The sequence below is a fragment of the Balaenoptera acutorostrata genome, chromosome 1 (genome assembly GCF_949987535.1).
Source record: "Balaenoptera acutorostrata chromosome 1, mBalAcu1.1, whole genome shotgun sequence".
NCBI classification, from domain to species: Eukaryota; Metazoa; Chordata; class Mammalia; order Artiodactyla; family Balaenopteridae; genus Balaenoptera; species Balaenoptera acutorostrata.
Genome location: NC_080064.1, coordinates 106,936,881 through 106,961,201, shown reverse-complemented (window position 1 = coordinate 106,961,201; position 24,321 = coordinate 106,936,881). Strand labels below are relative to the sequence as shown.

The following is a 24,321-nucleotide window of genomic DNA, read 5'->3' as shown; positions in this document are numbered from 1 at the left end:
CGGCAGGCATTGGCTCATACTTGGTGGCAAGAATAGAATGCAGAGGTCTGAGAAATGGTGGCAGGTTTGATAAATTTTGGGTTTTTGTTGTCGTTAAACTAGAAGAGTCTATAAAAGTCAGTCAAGGCCTATGTGTGAAAGTCCTGGTAATCCATTAAAAGAAAAAAAAATTTGATTGTATTATAAGAAGTTAAAGAAAGAAGAGTTGTGAAAGTCAGTATTCAAGAGTATGAATGATTGGATTCTCCTGTCAAAAGAAAGGGCAATGCAGCAACTGAACAGAGGCTGCTCTGGAGATGGACGGGACTGGGGGCTCTGAGTCCTGGGAAGACCCACCCTCCAGCACTGAGGGTTGTGGAGAACTGAGGGTTCAGAGAACTGAGAATGGTCTTGGTGAGAAGTAATGAGAGCATGATGTCAGGCAGTGGAGGTGGAGAAAAAGAGAATGATTGAAGAAACACAGCAGTGGTGGAATGATGAGTGATGACTGACTGAAGATGAGGAAAAGGGAGGAGTCGTGAATGATTCCAAGCATTGATCTTGAATGTTTAAGTGGATGGCAGTGTCCTGATATGAAATGCAGGAAGGAGAGGTTTTTGAGAAGTAACATTAAGTTGAATTTGTGATGCTTGTAAGATACTTAGATGAAGATGTTGAGAATGGTTGGAATTATGTGTATCATGCTCAGGAAAGAGTTTAGGTCATGAGAATATCTAGACGATAACTGAGTCCATAGGAGAGGATGAGAGCATCTGGAGAGTGAGAGCATCATGTGAGAGTGAGGGAAGAAGGTCTAGGATAAGCCCCTTGGCAAAGGAGGAGAGAAAGGAAGATGAGATCACATAGACTAAATTGGATGAAACAAAAACGTAGGAACAAATCCAATGTGGAGTCATGGAAGCCATCGAATAAGAGAGCTTATTCACCGAAAAAAAAGAGTTAATGGTGTCAAAAGCAAAGAAAGGACAAGGATGATGAGGATTGAAAAAAAGTTCTAGAAGAACTGTAATATAAGGCTGCAAACATACTCATTGGGGGCTGGAGGAAGTCCAGGATAAGCCAGCCCCAGCGTTGGGCCAATGAATCAGAGACAAAGGCTCCTTTTATTTCCTAGACCCATCCAGCCCATAAGCCTGAGGTTGACTTAAACTATGGTTTATGCTAAATAGCTTCATCTATTTAGAGCTAGTGAAACTGAGGTTGTTGGATTATCTCTGGCAAGGACTTGATAAAGAATTGAAGGACTCTCACATTAATTTTCTTCTTCATTCGTGTGAATTGGGATTGGGTTAAGGAGGTAGCTGACTAAAGAAGTTTAAAAAACATGAAAAAGAGGGGGAAATAAGAAGTGTTTACTCTTTAAATAGGTGATCTGCCAAGCAGCTGTCCTAGAGGTCTTTATTCTCCTGCCTGCACATAGTCTAGGGTCTATTTATAGGAAAACTATAAGCTAGCATGGCCGATATAGTCTTCAGTGGGCCAGAAAAAATGCAATCACCATATAATTTGTTTCAAATTCCTCAAAACTGTTTTATTAAGGGACTTGGTAAATGTGGGGATTCAACATGTGTTCTATGGACAGTGTTGAACTTGAGGGTACAGAAATTGAGAGGAAGCACTTAGAAATTTTCAGAGCAAATCAAGAATTCTGTGACATACAAACAGGTCATCAGTGGGCTTATGTCACTGAGCAGGGTATGGATGAGTTTTGGTGTTGTGGAATTCACACAGTAAGTCACATGGGGCATGACCTGTGCACTAGTCTTATGTAGGAGGACCAGGTAGCAGACAACAGTAGTTTGGAAATTTTTAAAAAACTAAAAAAAAAAAGCCACCCATACAACTACCCCACCACCCCGTCCCCAGATAGTTTGAGAAGCACAGATTCAGATCACAGCCCATTTGTAAGTTAAGATTTCTAATAGTTTGAGACAAGTTAGTTGACAGAGAGCTTCAGCACATCCCAAAAATTTAGCTATAAAATGAGAGGAAATTGGAATTCAGAGTAGAAGATGTGAACTGGTGATGGAAATGTCCAAAATTACCTTCTAAGAAGACCTTCTAGATTAAATGTAAGCTGGCTTATTTTTTAAGTTATTTTATTCATTACAATATGCCCAGGGTTTCTAACAGTATCTGGCACATGGTAGGCACTAAGTAAGAATCTGTTAAATATGGAGTTAATTGTTCTAACTACAACATAGAGAATAGACTGAGGAGAGGAAAGGTTAGCAGGAGAATTTAAAGACAGTTTAAATATAGGTTGATGGGACTAATCAGCCTAGTGGACACAGGAATAAAGAAAATATGAATCTAAGAATTTTGGGGAGTAACCTCCAGTTTTTCCCTTCTCAGCTGGCAGCATGGCCATCCCCTAAGGTCCAGTTCAGAACTCTGGAGTCATCCTTGACTCTTCCCTTTGATTTTGCCCCCAGTAGTCTGTCACTCTCTGAGTCCTAAATATCTCTTTATTCTGACTTGTCTTACACTCCTGTAGTTCAAGCTGCAGCGTCTCTCCTCAGGACATTTGCAATAATTTAAGTAGTCTCCCTGCCCCAGGCTCTTCCCCATTCAACCTTCCTTTCAAATTGAAAATCTGGTACTTAGACTTTTTTGTTTAAAACCGTTAAACCCCCCTGATTTACTTTCTAAGCTTAAACTATACCTAAACTCCTTGGTAGGAGCTTACAAGGCCTTCTATCATCTGGCACTTGCCTCACACTCCAGCCTTTTCTTCTGCTCCTTACCTGGTGATCCTTGAGCCTCAGCAACACTAAACTACTTGTAAGCCCCGCCCCAGGGTGTACCATGCTAGTTTGTGCCTCTATGCCTTTGCCGATGCTATTCCTTTTGTCTGGAAGTCTCTCCATCCCACAGCCTGCCTACTGCTCCATATGTATCAGTGTTCTTTTGCTGCTGTAACAATTACCACAAACTTAGTGGCTTAAAAATGACACAAATTTATTATCTTGCTTTTTTGCAAATCGTAAGTCTGAAGTGAGTCTTGTGGGGCTAAAATCAAAGTGTCAGCAGAGTGGCATACCTTCTGGAGGTTCTAGGAGAGAATCTATTCTTTGTCTTTTCCAGCTTCTAGAGACTGCCCATGCTTTTTTGGCTCATGGCCATATCATTCCAAACGCTGCTTCCATTGCCACATCTCCTTCTCTGGCTTTGACACTCCCATCCCCTTTTATATAAGGGCCCTCATGATTACAATGGGCCCATCTGGATAATCTATAATCTTTCTATCATCCCTGAATTTAATCACATCTTCAAAGTCCCCATTGCTATGATACTTAACATATTCACAGGTTTAGGACATGGACATCTTTGGGGAGCCATTATTCTGTCTACCACACCATCTAACTCCAGTTGATCTCTTAAAGCTCGGCTCACATATCACTTTTTCTCTGAAGCATCCTCTGCTAATCCTTCCACTCAAAGCCAGTCCCTCTGTATTTTGTGTCATGTACAAGCTACCATCACTGCATGGATTAGCTTGTATTGCATATATTAATTGTTTAGACGTGTCTATCTCTCTACTAGGAGTTCCCAAGGGGGCAGCTTATTTATTTTTGTATCACCAGCACTTAGCACAGTACACAGCATATAGTAAATATGAGCTAAATTTATTTAATTTTTTAAATATGCTGGGCAATGTGCTGATCCATTTCATGTTACCTAGAAACGTAAATTTAAATGGTGATTGAAGTGTGTCCCCGACTCTCCAGCCTCATCTCCTATCACTCCTCCCCCAACCCTGCCCACTTTCACACCTACTTCCCCTCAAGTCACAAGGGCTTTCTAACCCTTCTTGATCATGCTGTGCCTTTCCCATCCTCATCTCTCTATCTGTCATGCTCTTCCTCCACCTTTTCTATTTTATGAATCTCTATTCATTCTTCAAGGCACAAATAAAAAATTTTCCCTCTGGGAAAATTCATGCCTGTTACAGTCTCTTCAATACACAATTCATCACTTCCTCATTGGGGTGCTAAGATATTTTCTACATATCTGTATTACATACCTCACATTGTGTTTTGCTTGGTTATGTACATATCTGTTCCCCCATAAGAGTGTGCAAGGACCATATCTTGTTTACACCCATGCTAGGCATATAGCAAGTGCTCAACCATGTTTGTGAAATTAAATTGAACATATGAACAGATCAGCATGGTGGGGATGAGCATGGAGGGCAATGGGAAGGAACCAAAGATAAAGGATGCCCTTGAGGAATGTAAGGAGGAATAAGGAGACTGAGAAGGTGAGTGTTCAGAGGACCAAGGAAGTAGAGTGTGATGAAGACCCTAGGTAGAGGGCCTGACCATTAATTAAGGAGGAGAGTGTGAGCAGCAGTACCAAATGTCATTGAGACACTGACCTGGGAAATCAGTGAGAATGGCTGCTGGAGTTGACCTTTAAGAGATTCTAATGGCTTTAGGAAGCACAGCTTTGGGTGTGCTCAGTCAGGGCCCTGGGTCCACTCCTGTTTTTAGGTCAGGAGAGGAAGGTTCTCCAGAAGGTAGACTTGAGGAAGAGGAAAGCCAGACTTTTTATCTGACCAACCTGTTTGAATGCCTGAGGACATGAACGCCACAGCAAAGCTCCAAGTCAGGTTAGAAGGCTTGGTTCTTTCATCTGATACAGAAGGTTCAAAGTACTGGGAGATGTTGGTTCTCAGGGAATGCGGGACCAACTTGACGTGTTCCCCTATAATAACCAGAGATTTTCATCAGTGGGGCATAGTCAGCCTGGTAGTCAAGGGGCTCTTTAGGATCAAAGGCAAATGTCTAATCTGGCTTCAGAGCTGGGAGCAATTTCTCTTCCATGGAGCTTTTCTGGATATTGGGATTTCTCTATATGAGGTATTATCTGACCCAACGGACCAGTATTCTCCACGCCTCTGCCTGCCTTGAACCTTGCTCTCCTGTCTTCCACCAAAGCTGCTTTCTCCAGCCTACATCCTACTTGGTTAACCTTTATGGCCAGCTGTCTGTCTTGACCCATTTCAAGCCTGATTTAGACAAACTCTTATGCCTGCCACCTGCCTGGATTTTCCCCCAAATCGAATTCATCCAGCATTTAGTTCTGTGATCTGTTTCTGTTATGACCTAGATCAGTCTACTCTGGCTTGGTAGGTCATGCATTCTCAACAGGAGTGCGAGAATAGTTCTTGGGGGATGAAAAATAATTTTTTAATGTATAGTACAGATATAAATACAGAACTTAAACTGATGTAACAATATATCTGTGGTATTAAAATATTGTGGGGGGAGCAATTAAAAATGTCTAAAAAGGCTCCTTAGGAGGGCAATCATAGGAGAAATGTTGAGAAACAAATTCAAGCGCCTAGAGGAGTACAAGAAGAGTGGATGGTGAGGAAATGGAGGTGACCATGGTTGGTTACTTGACTGAGAAGTAGATCATGGAGAAGATTCCAATCTAGCAAACACATTTTGAGCATTTAGTATTATGAGCCATGAGCTGTGTGAAACACTTTCACATTTGTTAGCAAAAAGCTTCTCTTTATTTTAGTCTCAATGGACATGTCCCTTGTGGGAACAATAGCAATGTTTTCCACTGAGACAGTAGCCCACCTCTCTCTTCTCTGCTTGGGTAGCTTTTATGCTAATTACACACTTGGAGGTAACTCCTCGTTCACATTTTGCAACATAATAAAATGAAAAACACAGCCCAGCTTGTGTTTGTAGAAGCTCCTTTCATGGCAGCCTTTCAATGGGTTGGGCAATTTAAAAGATGCAATTGTAATCATGACTAACTCATTAAGATGCTTGAGGGAAACCTGAACATCCTTAACCTACTTTTGAAAAGAGAGGCAAGGAAAATACAGGAGTGGGAATAATCCAAGGCAAACAATTTCAAGTCTTGGAACAATGGACAGACTCTGGAACTCCTTGGCTGGGCTAGAGGAGGCTAGGACAAGAAAACGGAAGGGTGCTTAAAGGAAGCCTAGTAATCACTGGTGTCTGCTTGCTCTTCTAGAGTGTGACCTTTCTTTGGTTGTTTGCTTTGACTTTTAAAGTGCCCTTCTTTGTTCTCTTATGGCATGCATTAAGGATCTACCACTGAGTCTTCGCCTTTTATCCTAGTCAGATCATCTCTGGTATGTATTCATCTCATGTACTTGACTCCTGAGCTTTCCTTCTCTCCTGCTTTCCTGCTTTTGTCCTGAGTGCTGAAGCAGGGATGATGGCGGTGGTGGAAGGCTGAAGGGGGAAGATGAATGAGTCACAGTGTCCGCTGAGAATCCATAGCCAACTCTTGGCAGCTTATCGGGGGTAAATCTTGCCTTCAGCTTCTTGTGTTGACTTTATCACCCACTCTGTGTGCTTAACTCTGATGGATGTTATCATCAGTTCTGTTTATCCACAATGCCAAGAGCACCAGTTGAACAGGGAAATCTTCAGGAAAACATACTCGTTAAGTGTCAAGTTGACCAGAAAAGAAAAAACATCATTGTTTTATTGAATTTGGCATTGTTGTAGAAATAAACAATCATTTATATTTTGTCAAACTACTTGTGCATGTAGTCACAGTTTTATTCCTTCTTCCGGGTCAGACTTCGTACTTCAGAGGATGGAAAACAGGAGAAGGGAGATTTTTAAAACACTGCTTTGAGTGGGGGGGGGGGGCGGTTTGAGCCACAGAAAAGGGTATCACTTTAGGGGATAGGGAAGCATCTCTGCTCGGGTGTACCCAACTGAGAGGGGCCATTGACCACAGGAGAATAGAGACGAGGGACACTGGTAAGTAATTAGACAGCTTTTCCCATTCTGGGTCATTTTCACATTGCAGCCTCAATACATTTTTTAAGTTTTGTAAATTCTTGGAACATCATATTTACCCATTCAAACAGTTCTTTCAATATAGTGGATATTTGTAGGCTGACCTAGAAATCAGGACACCTTGAATTTAATCCCTGCTGTGACATTGGCTGACTCTGTAACTTTCAGCCTTTTTGGTTCTCCAAGATATATGACTAATGGAAAACACACAGGTGTTGGAATTATTACAACATGTGTTCAAATCCTACCCTTACCACTTATTAGCTTGTTGCGTTTGGACAAGTTATTTAAATTCTTTGAGCTTCAGTGTCTTTGTCTGTTAAATGGAGATAAAGATATCTGCCTTGTGGGAATGTTGTAAGGATCTGATGAGATCATGTATATAAAACACCTAGTATATAGGAGTCACTAAATACATGGCTGCTCTCATAGGAATATCTGTGCAGAGATGAGAAGAGGCTAGGTGACAAAAAGCATGGGTGTTCTGAGCCCATTAGCTGCTCAATGGTTTCCTAAACTTATGGTATCATTAGAGAATGAGGAGAACGCATCCTGGCCCCATGGAAATCCAGGCCTGTTTTATTTCTGCAGGATCTGGTCACCCCACAATCAGAATGCGCAGGAGTAAGGGAGGGGGTGAGGAAGAGAGAGAGAGAGAGAGAGAGAGAGAGAGACAGGGAGAGACAGAGAGAGAAAATGGGGAATCTGTACTTTTCAAAGGCAAAGAATCTCTAGCATTCCGTCAGCAGTGGGACAAGAATGAAAAGAAATGGCTGCCTGCTGGTGGTGTGCTCACCAAGCCAAACAACCAAAGTGTTTCCTGCTCAGTCTCCACAGATGTTGTTCCTTAGTCTGGATAAGTCCCCTGGAGAGCATTTTGCTGAAAGCAAGAAAGGCAGCTGCATAACCTCCTGGCCCATGGAGCTGACAAACCAGTGTGTCATCAAAGAAAGAGAGAGTCATGGGAAATAAAAGCCTGTGGTTCAACCTCCCAGTCAGGGAGTCAGGTGGTGGTGAGGTGGCACATTTGACTCTTGCTCATTAACAGAGTTTCTCTGTATGTCCTCCTACTCCTCCTATTTGTCTGCCTGCCTACTGCTGGGTTCCACCGGGTAGGCAGTGAGTGTCTACCCCAATCACTATTTATTCAGTGAGTACTACGTAACCAACATCCATTCACACAACACAACACACCTACATTGAACACCTTCTATGAGAATAACAAAATAATAAGATAGACTCAGACTGTGCACTCAAGTAGGTCCCAATATAGTAGTCATATATTCAACTAACTGGTAAGTGGTATGTATAATATACCGAAAGCAGCTGCAGAGGGGCTTGGGGAAAGGTGCAACAAAGCTGAAGAAGGCTTCGCAGAGGAGATGATATTTGAGCTAGTCCTTGAGCTAGGATTCCACAGGTCGAGGGGAAGATGGGGTGGACGAGGGGAGGGAGGAAGGGCATGTCAGGCAAAGGAAAGTGCAGGAGCAGATGTGAGGAGTACATGGGCCCACAGCATGTCTGGGAACTGGCTGGTAGGTTGATGTACCTGGAATATGGTCTGTGCCATATGGGGTAACAGCAGGAGAGGAGGTAAGTATGGCCAGAATGCCAGGGTTTTCTGTTCCAGCCCGTGGAGTTTGGGCTCTAACCACAATGAATGGGGAGCCACTGGTGGGTTTTAAGTACAGAGTGATAGGATTTTACTTGTATTTTGGATAGTCCTGTGGGCATCAGTGTAGTGAATGGACTGAAAGAAGGTGAGACTGGAAGCTGGGAGACCAATTAAGAAATCAATTGTGTCAAGTGCTGCAAAATGGTCAAGGAGAATGAGACTGAGAAGGCGTTCACTGGATTTGGCAGTTGAAGATCTCTGGTGACACCTAAAAGTAATTTCACTGGAACAATTCAAGCAGAAGTCAGGTTACTAAGCCAAGGGTTTTCAAAGTGTGGTCTCCAGACCAACACGTCAATATCACCTGGGAACTTGCTGGATATGCAAATTGCCCAGCCCCACCCTAAAACTCTGGAGCTGGAGTCCAGAAATTTGTTTTCAAATGCCCTCTGGGTGATTCTGAACACGTGAAAGCTTGAGAACCGGTGGCCTAAACAAATCTTTCTCCATCTCTTCTCTAAGTATTCCTTACTAGGAACCCTACCCTTCCAATAACTGACCTGTCTGCTATTCCCTAAAGAATTGTTACTCTTATGGTTTCTCCGCCCTCTGCATAAGCCGTTTCTTCTGTCAGTTGTGTGCTCTCCCCAATGCAATATATGTACATATATAGTCTCTACCTGGTGATATGGAATTCATTCTGCAAGGCTTAACTCAAGTGTCACCTCCCTCAGAAGTCTTCCCAATTTTCCCCAGGCAGCCTTTCTACAGATACTTTTTTGCACATATTACTATTATGTGACTTGTTTTATTGTATTGTGCTGTTTGCTTTACTGTCTTCCCCACTAGCTGGAAGCCCCTCAGGAGTAGGGACTGCCTTGTTCATCTCTATTTCCATTGTTTTCACATAGTAGATGCTCAACAAATGTTGGGAGAGGAAGTTGTCGTGGGTTGAAGAAGTAAGAACAAAAGGGACAAGCTACCCTTTGAAGAGGTTGGGAAGTGCAAGGAAAGAGATATGTGCCTGAGCCTACAATAGAAAGTACTTCTGCAAGTGTGAGTTAAGGCTGAAGAAAATTGTTGGCTGAGAGGATTAAGCCAGCAGAGAGGGAGAGATGAATGAGAGTGACAGTGGAGGCAGATGGATAATGAATGGCAACATGCTTTTGGAAAAGGCAGAAAGGGATGAAATCAATGGCCAGTGCAGAAGGATATTAGCATTGGAATGGAGGAAAGGCCTTTCTCTGAGATCCAAGAAAACGAAGTAAAGGTGGGTGCATAAGAGATAAGTTGTGAGGTTGAAAGGAAAGAGGTTGGGGAGATTTTAGATGGCCTGCCAGTATAGAAATGGGGAGGGCTAGGGAAGGTTACGGGGGAGGTGATGTTTGAGCTAGGAGATATCTTTAAGTGAAGTGGGAAGTAAGGCCTTTTGCTGGGAAGGAAACAGGGAACAGAAAGAGACTAGAGGACAGTGGGAAAGGTTTGTAAAAGCTGTGGAGGTGTGGTAAGGGGCTGGGGGGAAGGACTGAGGTTAGAGAGCAGCAGCAGGGGATTCTTTGGGGCTGATTCATTTCAGCTGCTGAAGCGCCCACCCATTCATCCCACTGGCTTTGGCAATGGAAGCAGTATAGGTGGATTGTCTGCAGAGGCTGTTTCTGCAATAGGATGGACAACTCTGGGTACAGATCCCAACACCTACGTGGAAAGCATTCTAGCTTTCTATGTTATCAATGCTGTAATATACTGCAGACAATAACCATGTTACTTTACATATGATAACTGTGTAGCCTGTGTAGCAACACAGGACAAGATTTATGCTATGTGAATTAGTTGAGAAAGCAGGATTGATTATAACTATTTGAAATGTGCATATGAAGGAACAACTGAATAAAATATACCAAAATGCTATCAGTGGTGGTATTATAGGTGATTTTCCTTTAATTTTAAAATATATATATATTTTTTAAAAATATATAATATATATATATACATGTATATTGTTTATAATTTAAACAGTGATATGGCAATAAATAGAATTGGTTCTTTCTCTACTGGCGTTTTCTTTCACTAGGTACACATAGAAGGCAGTATTTCAGAATAAAAAATTGTTGTGTAGAAACAACCGGCAGAATTGTCTGACCTTCTTTTATCTCGGGGGCAGAAGCAGGGAAGTGAAGTCCTCGAGATGCCCCAGGGTTGGAGGCTGACAAGCCAGATATTGGGCGTCATGCTGTAGGGGAGCACAAAGGAGGTATGTGATCAAGTCCTGTCTCACAAAAAGTTTGGGAGACAAGGCTTAAAACAAATGACAAGAGAACAGCTTATACGGTGCTCAAGTGGATGGTCTGAACAATGGATGGGATTGGATCTCTCAGGCAGAGACCTGTGGGCAGGCATATATACCACGCAGAGGTCAACCATGTGCCACTGGAGGTGGTCAGCTACCTGGGCTGTGCCACGGCTTAGCAGGTGTGTGATCCTGGGCAACTTCTCAAGCTCCACTTTCTCTGTAACGTGGGAATACTAATAGCTACTCATAAGCTGGCTGGAGCATTATAAACAATGAAGTGGGTAAAGCGCTTAATACAGTGCCTGACACACAGTAAGCTGTCCATAAGAGTTAACTGCCATTATTATTATTTATTTTTTTTTATTTTATAAATTTATTTATTTATTTATTTATGGCTGTGTTGGGTCTTTGCTTCTGTGCGAGGGCTTTCTCTAGTTGCGGCGAGCGGGGGCCACTCTTCATCGCGGTGCGCGGGCCTCTCACTGTCGCGGCCTCTCTTGTTGCGTAGCACAAGCTCCAGACGCGCAGGCTCAGTAGTTGTGGCTCATGGGCCTAGTTGCTCCGCGGCATGTGGGATCTTCCCAGACCAGGGCTCGAACCCGTGTCCCCTGCATTGGCAGGCAGATTCTTAACCACTGCGCCACCAGGGAAGCCCGGGAAGCCCTTGCCATTACCATTTTTAATGATTGTTGTTATTGATATTATTACTCATAAATATTTATGATATAGGGAACTGATTTAGAGTAGGGGTACTCTGAGTTATTTGGAGGGAATTCAGGGAGGTGTCCTGAGTGAGGTTTTCTTTTACCTCTAGAATAATGCTGTGGGTTCACCCCAAGCCTTCAGGAGGGAAGAGGGAGCTGTGCAAGGAGGAACTCCACATTGGTTCTTCTTTTGCTAGTGTTCATGCTACTTCCCCACTTCTAAACAGGTGCATATTACTCCAGAGCACCCTTTCACCTTCCTCTCCCACTCTTCTGTTTTTCTTCTCTTCAACTCTTCTTACTTCCCTTTTCTTCTCAAAACCCCAAGTGGTGGATGAGCAAGGAACTATACTATATTTTGCATGTTCCAAGTTGGCCTTTTCAAAACTTGAAGTTTGTCTACTGATTTCAGCACTTGGAGCTTACAGAAATCAGTCTGTGTTCACCCTATCCACTCCTTCACTTACTTACAAATATATCTATACCCCTAACCATTGTCTTGAGTAAATACTCTTAAATGACAGTCATCAGTAGACAGGCAAGTATTCCAGACCATAAGAGTTCAATTAAGGAAGGCTCTTTTGAGGTAACTATATCTTGCAAAAGAAACCAACAGAGATGTGAACTGTCCACAGGGCTCTTCTCAGCGATGAGGTGTACTTTCCTGGACTCAGATGTAGATCGTAATGTGCAGAACATTCTCTGTCTTGCTAGCATCTGTTCTTCTTTTCTCGCTTAGACTTTCAGGAAGTGTGATACGAGGGAGGGAGTCAACGGTTTGAAAGAAAAATGACCAGGTCTTTGGTCTGAGCAAGAGAACAAGTATTCATCTTATACTGTTCTCAACAGAAATCAGAATAATTAAAAACAAAAACAAGTTGGTATCCAGCAGATTCACCTGCTGAATTCCAAGTTCACATTCCTTTCCACATTGGCAAATAATAATGATATACTCTCAGCTTTGTTGGAAACCCTATTGGTATATTTACAAGGTCATTATCTTCAGCAACAGATACCTGTTCTGAGCCCAGCAATTACCACCTCTGTCTCTGTACACATTAGCATGCATACACACCACTGATTTGTACTTTCCTACAAAATTACTCTTTCCCTTTTTAATTAGAATGTCTTCAGAGCAAACCCCGTTGTTAAGGCCATGTACACTTCCATTGTAAATACCTGTTGCCACCCATTAATTATCTCCTGATGAATTACTTTAGAAGTTTTTTTTTAATGCTTACTTTTAAAAGTGGGATTTCTTTTCCTTACTCTCGATGCCCCCGTCCTCACACTTAGTTAACTATTTTGAATTCCACATAAGTGGACTTAGATGTGATCTGCACTCAGATAGTTTAAACATTTTGCCAAACTTTAAGGTGGAAACTTTCTGTATGCCTGGACCTCACTGCTCAAGAATTTCTTGGCTAATTGTGAGGGAAGAAAATAAGAATGTTGGGTGGAAACAACTGAATACTTTCTGAGAATAAAAACCTTAACACTTTACAAATATCTGGAGTTACATAACCATTTTAGTGACTGAAATGCTGCAGCTCATCCAATAATATTGTGGTTTGATAATTACACAGTTGTGGATTTATGCTGTTCTTGAGTTGGGGTGACATCCTGGTACATACAGGTCAATTCTCTTTTATATCATTACGTATAAAAAGTACACACCCACTTAGGAATTGAAGCATAAAATACTTAAAAGAAAATTTTAAGTCAGGTAGTACTAAAGTGAGCATTCCTATACTCACCTTATATAACTTTCCTGCTTATCTCGTGGGTAGCAGAGAATTTTGGATTCCTAGTTAAGTTTTATAGGTGACATTGCCATATAGTATACAGAGCACATGCATATGAGGAAGATTTAATTATAAAAGGACAATCTTAAATTTTCCTCTCCTTGACATCAATTAAATTGAGATAATCACTTTCCTAAAAGGGCAAACATATGCCAAGAAGCTCACATTAAGATTTCTTATATTACTCATTTGGGTCTATGTTCAGTTGAAGGGTCTGACTGGCTCCTAATTCTCAGAGCTAGTTTGAATCTTGAGATTAACTCCTGCCTTCTGGAACTTGTCCCCTGTTTGGCTGAACTTGCAGACCTCTCAGAATGTGAGTCTTTATTGGACACTTATTCCATGCAAGACATAGAACTAACTACTGTGGGATTATAAATATGAATAAGAAATGGTTCTTGTGTTTATACTGCTTACACTCCGGTTGTATAGGCCACCTCAGGTCATTTATATATTGCTAGCTGGAGACAGGGCGAAATGAAAGTGGCCTTAGAATTAATCACAGTGCTCTCTACTTTCCCATAGTCCTGTGCTTTATCACTGTTGTAGTTATGCTGTTTGTATGTTGGCCTCCCACACTGCACTGTGATCTCTGGAGAACAGGGGCTGGGTCTGATTCCTGTCTGTACTGCCACAGAGTCAAGGACATGCTTTGCAGAGGGTAGGCTCTCAAAAAATGCTTTTAAATAAAAGAATGCATTCGCTTGCTTAGGTTTCCTAGTTACAAGTGGGTCAGCTTGTCCTGTACCGAAATGGAAGTGATGAGAAGCTGTGCCCAGACCTCTGCCCAGAGGTCCCTGCACTAAATATCATCTTGGATATGCTTCACAGTGTTGCAGGAAGGGACAGTGGAATGTGACTGAATAAGAAATCAGAAATAGTGGGGTTTTGTCTCAGCTCTGTCACCAATTACTTATTTAACCTTAGGTAAGATGCGTATGCTCTATCTCAGTTTCTTCATCTGTGAAATGGGGATAATAATGACTGGCTTGGCTATTCCCCACAACTGCTTTGAGGATCAAATGAGATAATACACTTTAAAGTGTTTTGGAAAGGCTAAAGCACTGCACAAATGCAAGGCATTATTTTGCAAAGAAATCTTCCTTTTAATTCCTGTTCCTCAAACATTTCATTACGCATCCCTGGGTTATACGGTGAGATGTATGGAGTAGTTTTATATGTCAAGCTATGAAGTGCCTTGATACATCAACCTATGCTTGATAAGAACTCCAGAATCTCTTCTTCAACATATATAGTGTTTAACTGATTTAGCACTGGATTTTCCAAAACACCTAAACTTTCTGTCAATATTGCACCTCTCGCCGATTCATATAGATATATATGCTCCTCATTCCACATTTATTTAAAACATGTATTGTTGACACTCATGTGCACTAACTACTGTGCTACAACTGGGGCAAAATAGACAACACAGGATCTCTGGCACTGAGGGTTTTTTCAGCTTATTGGGTTTGAGAGAATAGACATGAGAACAAGTAAGTGCCTAATTCTGCATTTGTCTTGGGAGGCAATTTTATGTGTGAGTTATAATTAGTAAAGACATATATGTATATTTTTAGTTGTGACAAAACCAAAACTAGTGGTGGCTTTTATTCATGTTTTTCTACTACTAATGGTCTATAGACTTTAATTTGGTCTTGGAGACTGATTTCTTTTTCCCCAGATGAAAGTTTGTGGGATCTCACTTTCCTTTGTATCAGTCAAGCTATAGAACTTTAAGGAATAGCAATAGCTCTGCTTAGTTATAGGATCGCCTGAATGTTTTCCTGCCAATTTCTCCTATACAGTAGAATTTGCTTTGACTAAAAGCACTGTCCTTGGGGAAGGCCATCCCCCAATCTAGTTGAGTAATTAAACTGCTGAGTACATTTTGGGTTGACATCGCCAGGTAGATCCTGGCATCTTATGTCCTCAGATGCTACTCATGTTTTGAGACACCACCACTGGACCCCGGGCTTCTGATAGGGATCAGGGAAACAGTCATCTAAATGCATGCAGTGGAATTTAGGTTTAGCTTTGGGGAGATACCCATAGTAGAAAACATATTTCAGTGCAATTCCATCCTGCTAATCAGTCAGGCTCCTCCCAGCTGTCCTTAAAGCAGTCAACAGCCCTGGCTGCTACTGCTAAACACAGTTTTTCCACTTCAGCTACATTGCTCTTTTGCCTGCTTATCTATTCCACCAAACCTCCTTTTCCTTCTGTATTTCCTGTATCCGGGAATAGCTCATCCTACCTCAAGATACTGAGGTCATTGCTGACTCCTTGGTCTACCTTTCCCCTCTCACCTAAGCAGTTACGAGTCTTAGGAGCCAATGCCCATCTTTTCTGCACGCCCACAGCCCCTGCCTAACTTCTTATCTTCCCACTGTAGGGAACAATCTCTCATCTCTATTGTTCACCTGCCTCTATACTCATTCCCTGTGCTTGAGACAGCTTAGACCTCTAACCATGCGAAATCGCCTCTTCTTTACCTCATTAATCTTCTGGTCCTCCAATTCTTAGTCTGGCTGTTGAGGTCTTCCAGGAAGCCTTCCCTGACCACCCCTGGGCTGGGACATGACACACAGTCCCTCAGCTGTGAATGTTCAGCTGTGAACATTCTACTTGTCGCACTGGATATTAATTGTCTGTTACTTGTCTCTCTCTTTCTTTATCCCTCAACTCCTCATACAGGATCTGGACCATGGTAAATATTCACCAGAATGCCAGTTGATGGGTTGGACTTACTTGCTCTCATCTCTCAGTCTTTGCTGATTCCAATTTCTTCCCTTGATTTTCAGCTCCCTTTTTGTTTCATTTTTACCAATTTATATGCATAGCTTCCTTCAAAACACGTCCTTTCAAATACCTCTTCCGTCATAGCCTTCCCCGACTTCCATTCATGACATTTATTCTTTATTACTTTTGTCCTTATGGGGATGTATGCCATAAATTTAACATAATAACGAATCCAACAAAACTTACATGTGAACAAAATAATTGCTTTCCTTGAGACAGTCACCTTGAGAAATCACATACATATATTAATAATGGTGTTATAGCCACAGTCATTTCTGGAGCTGCTCTTTGGGGGTCATTACTTTTACATTCTTCTGGATCTATTAATAATGACAAATCAAATCTTTGCAGGTGATTTCAAAAATTTGTATACAGCCAAGTCATTGTGAACTATATTTAGTGAGTAAGGTGAATGATCAAGCTGGTAACCCCACGGGTCAACACCTAAAAAGTAATTTAATCATCTTTTTCTGAACACATTTGTTCAAGGGAAATTCCAAAACTATTTTGACTAATTATGTTATTTTTGAAAAGAGTTTTTAGCATCCCAAGCTGACTACTTTCAATAATAGTACTTGCTTCTCTATTATAAAGTGCTTATTAAAATTCAGTTTGGAAATTCATAGGCCTATGATCATACTGACCTGTACTTGTTTGGTGTTGTTTTACATTCTAGTTCCTATGTGATAGATACTGGGAATGAATAACGCCATGGTCCTTGCCCGTACGGCCCTCTTAATCTGGTTGAGAAGATAGAAATACAAACGGTCCTGTGTGAAAAAATAGATAAGAGTGTAAGATAAAGAAGCAGTACAGTGGAGGGACTGTCAGTGAGGGATGGAAATTCGTTACAGTTTCCGTAGAGCCTTCTCAGGACTGAAGGATGAGTGATTAGAAGTTCACCAAGAGGAAGAGAGAAGGGGACTACAAGAGTTCCAAATCAGGGGACAGAAGGTGCAGAGACTGAAGCAAGAAGATATGTTCAGGGGACTCTCAAGTCATTCAATACCGTTATTGTGTTAAGTTCACAGTGGGGGGCAGAGAGGACAAGATTTGGAGCCCAGTGAAGGAAAGGCCTTATGTTTACCATTTGTAGAAGTTTGGATTTTATCCTGCAGGAGTCACAGGGAGAGGCTCTGTGGGTAGGATTCCCCTTCCCAACAGGATCATAAACTCCCACATCCAACTAGTCACATAGGTTTGCCTTCCCTCCCACCTCCCACCTCCCACCCCCCTTTTTTTTTCTTCAAGATTGTCTCAGATCCATTCCTTCCTTGCCATTCTGGAATTTACCTCATTACTGCAGGCCTTCATCACCCCATGCCTGGACTGTTTCACAGACTCCTGACTGGTCCTTGGACTCCAGTTCACCTTTTGCTCCTGACAATCAATTCTGCAGAGGATTATCAGAGCAACTTTCCTTTCCATCAAGTCTCACTCCTGTTCAGAAACCTTCAATGGTTTTCTATGACCTGAGAGATAACTGTACCCCCCCATCCCCTGCCTGTCATTCAAGGTACTGCATAATCTGCTCCCAACCTCCTTTCCCGCCTTGACTCCGGTGGGTCGTTGCTAATAGTGCCAGAACTCATCTACTGATTTCCTTATCTTATTTGCTTTTGATGATGGCTTTCCCCTGGAATGTTATGCTCACACGAACTTTTTGATTATTTCAGCTCTTCTCATACAAATAGCAAGCCCACTTGTACCCATACCTGGTCACATTCTCCACTCTCCTGCTGGGGAAGTAACCATTATTCTGGTTATAGTCTTCTACCATATACTGTGTATTATGTATTCATAAATAATATATAGTATTGTTTGGAAAACATTTAAATATACAGAAATGGTATACTTTATAGTTCCTTCTGCAATTAGTTTTTTTACTATCTTTTTATTTTTAAGACTTATCTCTAATGACATATACGAATACAGTCTTTTCAATTGCTGTATTGTGTTTCATTTTATAAATATACCATACGTTATTCATCCATTCCTCTGAGGGTGGGCATTTAGGTTGTTTCTGATTTTTAGCTATTATCAACATCTTACAATAGGATATCCTTAGCTGATCTCCTTGTCCTATGCCAATTTTACTAACCTTTCAAGATCCTGGTCTCATCCCAGCTCCTTCATGAAAGCCTTCCCTGAATCCTGCAGCCCGCAGCAGCAATGTCTCAGTCCTCAAAACTAGCTTGTGCATCATGCGTCTTTAGTAACAGTCCATTGTGCCGGGCACACCGCTACGCAAAGTAAGGCGCTTAAGAAATATTTGCTAGATGACTGACTGACTGACTGCATGAATGAATGAATGAATGAATGAAGGGTGCAACACAACCCAGTTGATGGCTCTGTTCATTTTAAATGGACTTTGGCGTCTTGGCCCGTTACCTTCTTTGACAGCACTGGTCCCTCTCTACCGCATTCCTCTTGCTGGCCCGGGAGTGTGTGGATGGACGTGTGGGTGTGTGGGGGCGATTCCTATCTCACTGGATGATGCCTGTCGCTCCGGCAAGTTCAGGATCTCGACAACCCTAGTGATTCAAGTTCAGGGTCCTAACACCCACCCCTTCGGCTGAGGCCAGGCCCCGAGAGACGCTCCAGCGCCGATCGAGTTAAGGCGCGTCGGGAGCCGACGCGGGTTGGCGAGGCTGGAAGTGGTGTCTGAGGACTCATAGTAGATCCCTCCGCGCGCAGCCCGGGCCGGCGCTTCTTCCTGCGGGAAACCCCTGGGTGCTGAAGGCGGCGGGGCCTGGCCGCGGCGACAGCGGGGCGGGGTTTGCGGTGGGAGGAGGAGGCCGAGGCGGAAGGACACACGAGGTTGCTTCGCTGCACACCCAAGAAAGTTTCAGCCAAACTTCGGGCGGCGGCTGAGGCGGCGGCCCAAGAACGGCGGACTTGGGGTGCAGGGAGTGGAGGCACGGAAGCCCGAGTTTCGGGGTGCAGCGCTAGGCCGTGAGCGGCAGAAGCAGGAGGAGAGGAGAAAAAAGTGGGGGCTCCTCTGTCGGGACCCCCTCCCCATGTGGATCTGCCCAGGCGGCGGCGGCGGAGGAGGAGGCGACCGAGAAGATGCCCGCCCTGCGCCCCGCTCCGCTGTGGGCGCTGCTGGCACTGTGGCTGTGCCGCGCGGCCCCCGCGCGTGGTGAGTATCGGGGCGTGGGGTGCTGTCCCCTGCGCTCCGGCCCACGCCCCTCCGGCCCGGCCGGCCACCTGGGGCGACCCTTCCCACCCTTCAGTCCTCCACTCTGCGAGAAGGCCGGGCTCGCCGTCGGCGTGGAGTGAGGCCACTTAGTTCCTAAAGTTTGGACATCATCGCCCCCCCTCCCTGGGCGCGCCCCCTCCCCCGCGCTCCTCGCCGCCTCCTGCTCCCCTCTGCCGATGGCCGCACGCACGCCTCCTCGGCCGGAGGCGGGCAGCAAGTCTCAGAAACTCCCTTTCTGGAGCGCTTGAGTTCGGGGAGTTGGGCAGTTTTGCCCACTGGCTCCGCGTTTCCTGGGGTCGAGGGAGAGCCAAGGGCGGGCTGCCCGGGACAACCATCGCCGGCCGCGGAGCGCAGATGGTCTGAGCGGAGGAATGCCAGACCCTGGCGTGGAGGGAGCGGGGGCAGGGCCTCCAAGGCCAACGGCTTACACCTTCACAGCCAGACTTAGCTTTGCTAAGAGGAGGCCCACAGTCTGAGTGGGTGGGTTTGGTTTGGATGGGGACAGGGTTTTACGGCGCGCCTGAGTTCTGACACTCTGAATCCACGGTCCCCATGAATCCGGTGTAAAGTTTTGCTCGAGTCTCTGAAAGGTGGAGGCAGGAGCAGTAGGAAAACTGGTGTGGCTGCATGCTGAGCCACATGATTTAAAAATCTCCACTGCTGTTATTCTTGCCGAGGCGCAGAGCTCGGGCGCTGTTTCAGAGTCTGTGTCCAGCCCCAGGAATGTGGTGTGACGATCACCAACTCCTCCAACCTGGCAGCAGCTTTTGCTGTTCTTTTGGCATGGTTGGAGGTGGGGCGGGGGCGGGTGAGGAACAGTGGATACGTTAATTCAAAGTGGTGCCTTCGAAAGCTTCTTTATGGTTGGATATTTGCAACAGTCTTTCTGAACAGGGTTGGATCAAGGAAAGGAAATCGAATCATATCTTACCCATCCCACCCACACTCTTAGATTGCAGATTTCTTCAGACTGTTTAGTGGAAAGAGCTTGGGTTTTGGAGCTCTGCTCTTTAATCCTGGGTTCAAATCCAGCTCTGTTGTATGAACTCACCAATAAAATGGGAATGAAATTACCCAGCTAATAGGATTAATTAAGAGAATGTATATTAAACCCATGGCAGTCAAAAGGTATTCAGAAAGTCCTTTCAGGGCAGGGCTGTGTTTTATTTATTTTTTTGAACTCTCTGCTTCCAGTGGGATGGTGGCTTGTGCATGTTTGTTGAACCGAAAGGGGCCCCTTCTTTTCCTAGCCTAATCTGAAGGAAGGTTTTTACCCTTACCAAGAAAACTGGTACATGATCTATGTCTCTTTGCAAAGAGAGAGTTATGAAGATGAGCTTCAGAAACCTTTGCTCTTTGTTCATTGTTAACAGACAGTCGACATGCCAATCACAGATGTTTAAAAGACATCAAGGTTATTGATCACAGTGCTGGGTTGTTCAACACCAACCAGATCTTTCTTGGAAAGTTCAAATTCCATACACCTCTGGGTCCCTCAGAATTTCAGAAGTGGGCTAGGATGCTGTGTGATGATGAACCAAAGCTCTTGTTTCAGAAGCGTTTAACAAAACACATATGATAGTATTTTTGCCTTTCCTTTTTCTTTGAGTGAAAACTCTAGTATAAATGTAAATTTAGGATAGAGAGGAGTATAAACAATGGGCTAGTCTGGGGTTATAATCCTTGGTCTACCATTAGCTTGTTTTAGTAAATAATCTTCATGGTCTGTTGTCTCCTCATCTATGGAAGAGAACCAGAGATCACTTACTTTAGAGAGTTGGAGGGAATAATAAATATGTTTGCAAAGCGATTTGCTACATTAAGTGTTTAATGATGAGACTGATGTCAGAAATAGGATTACTCTGACACACAAAGTTTCTCTCATTCTAGGACCTATACTTCTGCACTGATGAGGTATTGCTCTTAATAGCTAGCTTTTAGGTGGACAAGTCGAGTGTTAGTGTTAGCTCAAAGGACAGGATTTAGGTATTTTGATTTTTAGACAGGTGTTCTTCAGATGCTAAACTACACAAAAATAGAAGGGATTAAAAAACCTGTTTATTGGTACAAATCTTGAATCTTTTCAGAGTCTAACAGTGAAAGCTTCTTGAATCTTCTCAATTTATTATCATTGTGTTTTGCCAAGGTACCAATTATACCACACCCTTCCAAACTTTTGAGTGTTCCTGTATTTAGCTAGTGGCCAATTGTTAATTTAAACATCACTGAGTTCCTAAGGCAAGGAGCTGTCAACCCATCTGTCTGATTGTCTAAACAGCTATCGAAGACCACCCCTTGCTCCTTGTTTTCTTTTGCTTTGCAATGGGAAGTGACTCCTGGTTTTGCTGCCTGCTAGATGATTTCTCAGTTGAATTCTTCTCTTGCTTTTAAAAAAATCACAAATTGTTTTCTCTTTCAGATGGAGATAAAACTTACCCTAAAACTATTTTCCTTTTTCTTCTTGTTCTCTCTGTATTGTTATTATTTCTTTTTGGGGAGGAGGGATGAAGGAGAGTGATTTTTTTTTTTTAGTCTCTCTTTTCTTTTTCCTGATTTTTTGATTTTAAAAAATATTTACCACATCTTTTTGACATCTCCCTGTGCCATTCCCACTCTACTGCCTTTTCTGTGGGCTTCTTATAGCATAGAGGAGTAACTTTCGGTTCACCTGAACTGTAGTTGCTGACTTCAGGACCCTTAGAAAAATGTTTAAATTCGGTGGGATATGCTTGGACGCTTCAGACCAGCCTTACAATACATTTTAAAAATATCACACCCGCAGAAATTCTATTTTGCCCACAAAATTTGCATTGATCTAGTTCCCACTCTCCGATGCCATTCCTAGTGGTCTTCCTCCTTACCCTGTCGACTGCAGTAGAACAAAGCTCCACATCCTGGCTGCATCAAAATCAGCTGGGGTGCTTTTGGTACAGTAGATCTGAGATTCTGTATTTTTCAAGGTTTATAGGTGATTCTGATACAGTACCTTGGTTGGAGCTCAATGATATTTCATTATTCTGCCTTCAGGTGTATATATGGGGTCTTTCCTTTTTAATTTTAATAATTTCCAGAATGGACTGAACCTTAATCAGCCATTCCAGTATTTAACCCTTCCGACTCCCAAAGATTTTTAAAATTGCCAGCATAAAAGCTATAGAGTATAATACTATTTCTTCTTGTTCATCTGGGCACAATGGGTCCACATTGTCTCTTTAGAAGGACTTCATATATTTGCAGGATATTATTATAAACTGCCTCCTCCCTTTCTTCTCTCTTATCTCTTTTTCTTCAAGCTTCATTCATATGTATCATTTTTAGACAGTTTGTCTATTGGTCCTTAACGGTTTTAGAGTGAAAAATTCTAAGCCATGATTTGAATGAGAATATAATCAGAGATTTTACATTATCCTTATACTGTGTGTACAGTTCTTATTTAAGTGCTTCTTTTCTTGACATCTCTATCTGGATGCCGCAACTTGAACCTTTTATTTTACTCCCACCCTTTCCTTATTCTCCTTCTCTCTTCTTTCCTTTCTCTGCAAATGACTTGAAACCAAAGGGTTTTCTTTTCCTCTACTTTTCCTTCTTATCGGGCTACCATATGCATTACATTTTGGGCAGATCACTGGACTAGAAGCCAGAAGACCAGAATTCTCCTCCAGGTCAGTTATTAATTAGTCTTGTGCTGTTGCTGGAGGGGCACTGCTTTGGTCCTCCGTTTGCTCAGGCACTTTGTTCGTAATCACTGAGCCAATTATAGAGTTGAGACTAGAATTTCTCTCTTCTGGTCCTCAGCCTAGTGCCTCGTCCATTCTCCACACCACTTCCATCTCTTGTACAAATGAGCTCATGTACACAAAAATACTTAGAACTTCCTCAAGTGCTTATTGTTAATGTGTGCCTCTTGAGGAAAAGAATTGTGTCTTTTCAGTTGTGTTTATTCTAATGCCCCCCCCCTTGTACCTAGTATGGTGCCTTGGCATCTAATTGGCACTCAATAAATATTTGTTTAATTGAACAATTACTTTTAGTCATTTTCTTATTCTGGACTCCTGTGGTACTTCAAGTCAGTTTTTTAAAAGACAGTATTTGCAAGCGTTATTGTTTACCTTACATTTGGGGGAAAAACCAATGTTTTATTTAAATTTGCCATTTTGAATTTCCCTCTTGGGGTGTGTGTGTGTGTGCGTGTGTGTGTTTGTGTGTGTGTGTAGTTTCTTCTCTCTCTCTTTCTTTCTTTTTTTTTTCTGATCACTTCTGCAATTCATAAAGGTCACTTTTACTTCAGAATTTAACCTCAAAGGTGCTGGCATCCATCCCCAGCCTCTCACTTGAGTTGCTTCTACTGCTTCCTGTATTACTATATTACTATGGTAGCAATTTCTATTATTTTGTCCAGAGTTGCCACACCTTACTGTAATTTGGACATTTTGGGGACTCTTGGAATATAGTGTTCTTAAAATTAGAATTAAAAAATTTTTTAAAATTTTATATTGGAGTATGGTTGATTAACAATGATGTGTTAATTACAGGTGTACAGCAAAGTGATTCAGTTATACCCATCCAAGTATCCTTTCTTTTTCAGATTCTTTTCCCATTTAGATTATTACAGAATATTGAGCTGAGTTCCCTGTGCTATACAGTAGGCCCCTGTGGGTTATCTATTTTAAATATAGTAGTGTGTACATGTCAATCCCAAACTTAGAATTAACTAACTTTGTTTAGATGATTATTTTGAGTTTTTTTTCATCCTGAGCTGGATATTGCAAACTTGTACTAGACTGAGAGGATATTTACATTCAGTGTATTTGTTTTTTCCCACCAAGAGGGTTCCCTTGAAAACCACCACCACTGACAAAAAACTCTAACGGTGAGACATAATAAATACATTTTTGAGAGAATCATAGAGTGTGAGCTATCTCCAAAATGAGATTTGTTCCTTGAGGGCAGGGACCATGTCACACACATCCCTTCTCTGACCTGTGCCCAGCATGCAGAGTCAGCTGGGCAGCAGGTCCTGGTTAGAGCACCTGGGACTCCTGCTCTGTCCTCCCCAGCTTTGGGACATTCTGGAAGAGGGCGGTGGTGAGTCAGGGG

At 42.7% G+C, this 24,321-nt stretch overlaps 1 protein-coding gene across 1 annotated transcript in view; it reads left to right on the top strand.

The window, feature by feature from the left end:
* The first annotated feature begins 18,816 nt into the window (after positions 1-18,816).
* Positions 18,817-24,321, top strand: part of NOTCH2 (notch receptor 2) — a 179,067-nt gene continuing 173,562 nt past the window's right edge. The window contains exon 1 of the mRNA XM_028163310.2: positions 18,817-19,164. Coding sequence (XP_028019111.2) covers positions 19,092-19,164 — 73 coding nt within the window. The 5' untranslated portion in view covers positions 18,817-19,091. The remainder of the gene's footprint in view (positions 19,165-24,321) is intronic.